Genomic DNA, 8,860 nt, shown 5'->3' with positions numbered 1-8,860 from the left:
TATTACAAATATTATTAATATGTTTATAATACATTGTACATGTGTGGAGCGAACCAAGACTTAATATTAGGCCATCTTGACCATTATTTATACCAAATGATCTACTCCGTGTGAACGCACTGTGATCAAAATATATGTAATACATTATGCACCGTGAATATTAAATTTTGGATTCACAGGCTTATTTATCATAAAATATGATTGGACAAGAAACAAATGTCAACGTTCCATTCAGGCAAGTGATGTATCTTTGCAGGCCTTGAACGTTTACTAGAACCTCGACTCCAAACAGGCCGTTACCTACCGTTCTCGACTTCGTAGCCGTACTTTTACTGTTAGTAAAACCACATCAGACCGTACATAAACAATAACAGATAAACAACATTTATTCACGGAGCTAATATGATGTAGCTCCACCTTGCCAAACCTCTGATAAAATAATACAAATCAGTCACTGCTCAAGAAATCATTCAAATTATATATTTGTGCAATGCATCCAGTTCTGTTTGAAACTTGGTACCAGGATGCCATCTAACAGAGTGTTACATTCTGTGTTTTATTCGACGTAAAACAAATTTTAAACCCAACAGCAGTGAACATACAATGTTAGTGACCCTCAGAGGAGATTGTCAACTGATGCAAAATAGTGCAATGAGCCCAAGTGACGCATTGAAACTGAGTCTCTGTTGGGGTGGACTTTTGTATAATATCTGTTCAAAATCAAAATGATTACCATCATCAGATGGCATGTACTACTCGATCTTCATTATGTGCAAAAAACTATACCAGCACTAAAATATATCTAAAATTTATGCTGTCAAAATACATACACTACATAGTTACAAAACGGGGAAATATACATGAAAAATTATCAAAATAATGTCATGTTCATCTTTCAAAACGGTTATATATTTTAGTTTTTAAAATTATGAAGCTATTTTAAGAACTGATAAGTGACCACAGATTCATTGATATCATGTGGTACGGTATCCCTCCTCATTTGGAACACAAAATGTGAGTTCGTTGCAGTTACCCATGTGTGTGCGTGCGTATGTGCATTTGTGTGCGTATTTCTGTTCCGCTAGCGCTGATACGTCAAGATTCACTAATAAGGCTTTAGTTACACTTGGCTTGGTACATAGATGCTCTGCACATATAAATATTTACTTGAAATCTGTGTACCGTAATAATGTTAATCTTACTTAATAATTTGATTAGTATTATCAATTAGTTAAGGAAAGATCTAGACCGAATAATTAGAAACTCATTTATGCCTTGTCTGCCACGCCAACTTTAGTGTTCTCTTTGTGTTGCCAATACATGTATAAGATGGCACAAACAGCTACGGCTATAACAGTAATACATGCTAAGCAGATGAGAAATATCTCCCACCCTGCCAACCCACTCGAAGGAATCGGCACTATTGTGTTCTGAGCTATCGTTGAAACATCGCCCTTGTTGTTTGCTTCATCCACTGCACGTACACCAAAGTAATACGTTGTGCCAGTTCCGCTCGTTGCAAGCCAAACTGTAACGTTTTCTGAGGAACCAGAAGGTGATGGAGACAATACATCGCCGGAGATCAAGTCTTTGTTGGTGATCTGTATAGCATTTTCAAAATTATCCAAAATATCACTGAATGACGTAGAATATCTAAGGTCATAGTAGTGAGCTGAAATGGTAAATGGTGACAATCGTAATGGCTAGAATAAATCATTACCTATGTTTATTTTTTCAAAAACAAATACTTTCTATTGATAAATATTGAATATATATAGCACAACAAATACTAGTTATACAATAATTACTAGTGCCATAATTGTATATCTAATGCAGTGCACGGTAACTTAATAATTAATAGTTGCATACCTGTTCCTTGGTCGAGGTCATCGCCCACTGCAGTCCAATGTAGTGTTATGGTTTGCTCGTCATAGTCCGATGTAGGGCTTTCTAGATCGGATATTCTCGATGGTGGGTAGGGATCATCACCTATACCAGGAATGTGGACGCTATCGTCAACCTGGAAGGATCCTCCAGAAGTCACTCTACCAAAATCCCCAATTAGATTAGGGTCGCCCTCAACGGGAATTGCACCTGTTGAACATACATTAAAGTATAGGTATATTTATTTAATACTTATTTTATAACAAATAAATCAAGAGCTTTTGAAATATGTCTATCTTGAATGTGAGTTGATATTCTGCTCACCATAGTCAGTCGGCATAGCTCCGGTGGATGATGTGGTTTTGGTGTAAGCCTCGCCATCCGTATTATCTGAGTTAACCTGTATCCCATAGCGACAAGCTTGCTCACAATTGGCATCGACAAATTCGATGAAATAAGCGGAGTATACTCCATCGTCTTTTGTGATATCAGACCCTAGGTTACGATATGTAAAGCATGTATGTAATTTGGTTTTTATTCAGTTGGTATATCAAAGGTATTAAGGTTGCAGTAATTACATTGAATCGGTGGTACGCATATATTTTCAAAGTCAACGTAATCTTATACTAGCTGTAAATACAATTTGTTTGGTGATAATAATAACGTAATACTTGCCTGCACCATTATCCAACAGTGTTAGGTCGATCGATTGGAATGGACTCGGTCTCTCAATTGTAGCAATGACATTTGCTCCAAGGACTTGCTCATAACCCCTCAATACCTCGGCGTATATAACTACTAGAGGTGGTGATTCTGTAATCAATTCACTCCCCACAGTAGATTGCAAACGTAGTGGATAGGAACTGGAATCCACAGATTTAGATTCGATGGAAACTTCAACGGTTTGATCATCTGTATCAGTGTTTGTAATATCATATGTCCACTGTCCAGACTGAAAGATTGGACACATACAGTTACGGTAAGTCAGCAGATTTTACAATAATTATAACATTGTTACTGCATGTATTAACAAGTCTACTAAACTAACTGAAACGTATTGAAGAACATATAGAAGACATAAGTTAAAAGCGAAATTGCGTTGAATAAACTGAAGCATAACAGATATATAGATATATCTATGTATATGCGGCATTGTACAGTGTCATTTGTTAGATCAACTTTTTCCGATTGTAAAAACAAGCTAGAAGATCTTTTCTGAATGAAGCAGTCCATGCATGGCGTAGATAACACACACTACTATGTATAAAACAATGTGTACTACATATTACCTGGGCAACACCATTAATTGTAATAATAATGGTATGAGTGCTATCATCTCTATAGTATTCACCGCTGTCTCCATCTACAATAATAGTGCCATCCGGAGCCTTAATGACAACATCCACGGGTATGTTTCCACTGAAATCCCAAAATATAAAGAAAACTGTGTGTCTTCCAATGGTAGGATCGATGTAGATGTATTCACTCAGGATATCGCCAGCATCGATGCTAGTCTTATAACTGGTTAACTGGAATAACAATAATCAATTATGCAATATTGTTTAAAATTGAGATTGATACAGCAACAACTACGCTACCATGTCAAAACATTTCCATGATAGTCATTTATGTAATACAAGATAACTACTATGTTCGCATGAGACTACTGTATTGTACTGACCTGTACCGGCGTGTCTGTACTGGAACTGGTTCGGCTAGTTATGGTGTCCGTAAAAGCGTCATGCAGTGCTGTTGAGTCGTCACTTTCTGAATACCAATAAGCCGTTCCACCAGTCTCTGCTGACAGTTCGGCCAAACCAGGATCGGCTTCGTCACTCAGAGCAAGGGTGTCAACTACAATTTCTTTTTCAACAAGTTCATCGATTACGTCATCAATGAACGGTGGAGTATTTTCTTCACCATCTGTTATTAAAAACAGAATTCCACCAGCAGGAGTCTCCCAACCTTCTTCTAATACCTGGTGACAAAATATTATTAATTGTCATGACAATATCATTTATAGCGTACATTTTCTTAAAACATTCATCACATCTACGGTACAGTGGTACAACTGTTGGGTATTATAATCACAATCTGGATTTCAAAGGAGTTTTTTGGAAGAACGGCAGAGATAGTCAAGTCAATTTCATGGCTCTATCTGATCAATATTTTTTAAGGCAAAATATTGCGTTAAGAAACAGCAAGTTGAATGACGAAACTAAAATACTTACTTTTTTCACCCAATTGAACGTATTATTCATACATTTACATTGCGTATTACGAATTGTGAATCTGTATGTTGTTGAAAAAGTCAATGCGTACATTAAATAATAGTACAACTGATCTCTCAATAATAACACTCACTTCGATCCCAGCTTCCAGACCACTCCCGATGCTAGTGCCACTACCAGTGCCGTCAGGTAACAGGTCAATTAACTCTTGTCTAGTTTCCATGTCATCGATTTGTATAAGATAAGACAAAATAGAAGCCGTGTTGTCGAATTCTACGATACCAATCCATGTACCCCTGGGTACAGTGTAGCCTATATATTTGGTACTTGCCTGTATCATTAACTCAAATCGATCGTTCTGTAAAAACAGAGTTAATGTAGAACGGATTAACTACAATAATAAAAATATATTTGTTGGAATTGTGTGAAGTGTGAAATCATATTTTATATTTCCGAACTCTGATAGAATGTTAATTTGCAATTCATGAGTCATATTACAAGTATCCACATTCATCACTCATAAAAGGGGATATATGGCAAGCAATCAACGAAAAACATATTAAAATACCTGGGGAAAATCCACGATAGACGGAAATCGCTAAAGACTGGCGAGCACAAATAGTTTGTGAAAAAAACTTCAAACAAGTTGAAACAAGTTCAAACACCAAATTCATAATTATATCGCTCCACAAGCGCGCAGTATCTTTGTCGAATAATTTGTATAATTTTATTTGGAGAAAAAAAACTGTCAGTGTTAGCATTTGTATAGTCCCCACCAATACGGTCACCACGCACACTCGATCTGTTATCAATTGCCAATAATGCCAAAGTCGAGAGTATTACAGGATCGCCACGTATGCTTTGGTTGAATGGATGAGTTTAGTTAGATGCCGTTTACATCACGTTGTAATGTTGGATTTCACTAAATATACGTGGTAAATACCAATGAATATGAAGTATGTAAGTGAATTGCCAAAGTCTGTATATGAGTGAATTTTCCTTTTGACTTTCTTGTAGATCTATCTCCATCTACGTAATGCAGAGTGTGCATAATACTACATACATCTTGAAAACTCCAGTACTTACCCTATCCATACTCCCCGATATATCCAGCACAAGAACGATTCTCAGTTCAGTTTCTTGCACAACCAAGAACGACGGCATCACATTGATATCGACAGCTGGTTTGTCTCCTTCTTCAAAGTCGGTGTGTTGTAGCATTACTTCCCATACACTCTGGTAGCAACATTGTTTGTTATGTTTGTTTCGAGCTAAGCGATTGTGTCTTGACTTAGAATCTTCGGCATCATTGTGGCAAAACGTCACCATCTGATATATTCAATATAATAATGATTACAATATGATTATGAAGGATTTGTGTGCCATTTTCCACATTGACTGGAAGACACCACGCTACTGAATGCAACTATCAGTCATGATAACCTTATGTGACCTGAGTGATAACCAACTAACCTTTGATATAATTAATCTTCGTAAGGGGTCAAACATTTGAAAGCATGGGGGGTTGCTGGAAGAGTGTGACTATTGCATTTACTTCACGTTGTCTTATCTGTACATTTCATTTGTCTTGAATGTGCCAATATTTTTCCCTGAAAATCTTTGCGTGCCTAGCTTGCAATTAGTTTTTAAACCAATATTCCGCTCATCCCACATGATTTCAAATGATCGAGACCTAATTTGACATCTATCATCTATTCACAGCTGATTCATCGAAGTGAATATGGAATGTCACTCACCGATTCAATCGCGCTTGTATACATATACGATCCCGTGGCAACGTTGTCCTCTAGATCTGGGATGAATCTGCATCCAGAACTCGGCATGACGCCGTCTGATGGGTTTGTGTTACACTCTTTCCCTCTGCTGTATATATCAAACGATTGACCAGTTACTGCCTCGGAACATCTGGTTGGTTGCACGTGACCGTTCTCGTCATAATAGAAATGCTCGTTATCTTGTGTAGGGTACTCATCATACACACCCCATCGTAAGTGGGCCCATTCGTGTACAATCACCTTTCCTGCAAATACCAGATAATCATTGCTAAAAATGTCTATAACATAGACGCAAATGACTGTCAAAATTTCGCGGAGAGCGAGAGCGTGACCGCCACGAGACTTATTTTTTGTCACTTAACAGTGTCTACAGTGTTCACGATATCGTGGTTACATATAGGTACAGGGAACAGTGGACGCGATGATGGAGGAGATTATGGTACCATTTAAGGGGTAGAAACAAGTCTCGCTGCTCTATCGCGCTCAACGAGATCTCGACGGCCATTTGCCTCTATGATCCTTTGGCAATCGCATATAGCTTACCTGGGTCACCCCAAAAAGCCCAGCTGTACTCCTCGTCTTTGATCCACCGTTCCGTCAGATGAACATACAACCCCGGTTCTCCACATTTAAGAAACTGTTTCGTATAAGGGTTATTGCCGTGAATTGAACTCGGTTGGTCTACTATGAAGTTAGCCAGATCAAATCTTTCCGTAGTCGCTGCAGCTTGTTTCAGGTCATCGCTCCAAGTCTTTGGTATGAGGATTGTTATACTGTCATAGTACGTGTAGTATTTAGTGGCAACATGAAGATGTGAAGATGCGCTTGTAAATATTTCCTGCAAAAAATTATAATTTTATACATAATTAAATAATATACATTTTTACATAATGATTATTAGTTTTGATTAATAGCGATAGTGTACATATAATACCTTCAAGATGATAATATGAGGTTATTAGGAGGATACAAAAAAGTATGCATAATAAGTATGCATAATAAGTATGCATAATAAGTATGCATAATAAGTATGCATAATAAGTATGCATAATAAGTATGCATAATAAATAAGTACAGTAATATAGCTGCACAATAATATTATTGTGAGTTGTTTCAGTAGAACCGAAAAAGATCATCCTGATTTAGTATTTGATTTCACATTTAGAATATTATTTAATCGGGAAAATAAAATGTCTATTAATTGTTGTATCGTGGTCAAACAATAAAAACTTTAATAATTTGTATTGAAGGAATTAAGAAATCATCGTATATACACAGTTTGATAGTTAATAGTATTGGTCAAAACTATAAACAATATGAATAACGTCTCGGTTCCAACTTGGTGCTGGATAAAACTGTAATTGAATGAGTGCAAAATTGAGCACTACTTGTGCAAACTTACAATCGATTGAAGAAAAAAAAGTTTTGCTTAATATGTTGATGAAATAATTAAAATTTGAAATGTTTCATCGATGTTAGATTGCACAACTGAACCTATTGGAAGGTGGTACACAAGCATTGTTATATATGTTACTGTAGCGTTTGGTGCTGTGTTTTATATAATTAATGACATTACGTTATCGTTTATATCAAGTACTTTGGAGGAACACTCCTAGCAACTATAGTTTCGTGCCGACAAAATAGTTGTGACCATCCCCACGTTGCCTGGGTGACGTAGATTTATAAACAGTGCGTTGCCATGGGTCACAGTAGGCGGGAAATTCCCCCATCGTCTAACACTTATTCGCTTAGTGTGTAAAAATATACAGAAAAAATGATACCATAATACTTGTATTATACTAATTTATAAAACTAACGTCAGCTGAAAATAATAACTTATTTAATAGCTGAGTTGACATATCTAGTTTGATTTTCAAGAAAGGGACATAATACTTTAGTTTAATTTCAAACGGCGTGCATTCTTTAATTTAATATTATTTGTATGTAAGAACTCATGGTCTTATATTACTGGTTTAATAATAAGTATTAAATCACGAGTTAATTTCATACAAACCACTGCGCATACTCACAGCAGGCCACTGTTCAATCAATACTCATCAAACAATGCCGGTAACTCTGAAGTACCCTAAAATCATATTTTTTCAGCCCACGATGTGTGCGATCTTGATGCCAGATTGTGAACGTAGAAAACACTAAACAGTGTATGCCATATATAGATAGAGGGACTGTGGGACAACAAAGAAGTATATGGTCTTCATTATTGAAACCATTCATAGTGACCAGCAAACACGCACAAGCAACACTGAAAACCTGAAATGTAGATTTCACTGTGATACTCACTAGTTATACGATCGGAATACTATCGGCTGAACACTGTTGCTGTTTCCATGGAATCATGTTAAAAATAGATTTGCAATCATACTTATCGTTGATGTACGTATGTGTACACAAAATCCTAGAACGCTACTCACCTTGATTCGCTCAATCAACAGAGGATCTTCCTCAATGCTTTCATGTATCGCCACCAGTACTGTGCCGTATCCATTATTTTCCAAATAAACGGGATTACGACAGTGAACAAAAATTGCAAAATAGAATAAAAAAATAACACTGGCTCGCATCATTGTGTTACCACGATATCGCTGGTTCTTCTTTCTACAAACTGATGACTTGTTGTGTCTGGTATGCCCCACTGAAATTGCTGCTGCTTACGGGTGTCGTTATATATAATTATTTGTTCCGGGGGTGTCTTTGTACACGATGTACAATCCATCGAAGGCAGTTATTTGTCTAAAAATACGATATACTACATACGAAGACAGTAATTTAAAGATCAATTGGGCAATCAAGGATTGGCACCCCGGGTCATAAAGGTCATGTCGATGTTATTATCTTTGTTATTGTTGTCGAATTTGTAACCATAGCATTACGTATATGTAAACGCACAGTGATGAACATAAATGTAAAAAAACAGGTAATCGTAAGCGT

At 36.7% G+C, this 8,860-nt stretch overlaps 1 protein-coding gene across 1 annotated transcript; it reads right to left on the bottom strand.

Moving 5' to 3' along the window:
• Window positions 1–1,268: 1,268 nt before the first annotated feature.
• Window positions 1,269–8,496, bottom strand: LOC100367042 (calcium-activated chloride channel regulator 1-like). The gene is made up of 11 exons (XM_002730396.1): window positions 8,344–8,496; window positions 6,455–6,749; window positions 5,873–6,156; window positions 5,202–5,444; window positions 4,249–4,473; window positions 3,566–3,862; window positions 3,174–3,413; window positions 2,560–2,836; window positions 2,209–2,379; window positions 1,870–2,094; window positions 1,269–1,672 (listed from the first exon to the last, which is right to left on the bottom strand). The coding sequence occupies exons 1-11, from the start codon at window positions 8,494–8,496 to the stop codon at window positions 1,269–1,271; spliced, it is 2,814 nt and encodes a 937-aa protein (XP_002730442.1).
• Between the last annotated feature and the right edge of the window lie 364 nt (window positions 8,497–8,860).

The sequence above is a fragment of the Saccoglossus kowalevskii genome, chromosome 3 (assembly GCF_978046115.1).
Source record: "Saccoglossus kowalevskii chromosome 3, keSacKowa6.1, whole genome shotgun sequence".
NCBI classification, from domain to species: domain Eukaryota; kingdom Metazoa; phylum Hemichordata; class Enteropneusta; family Harrimaniidae; genus Saccoglossus; species Saccoglossus kowalevskii.
Note: the sequence above shows the minus strand (reverse complement) of the source record. Positions and strands in the feature narration are given on the sequence as shown.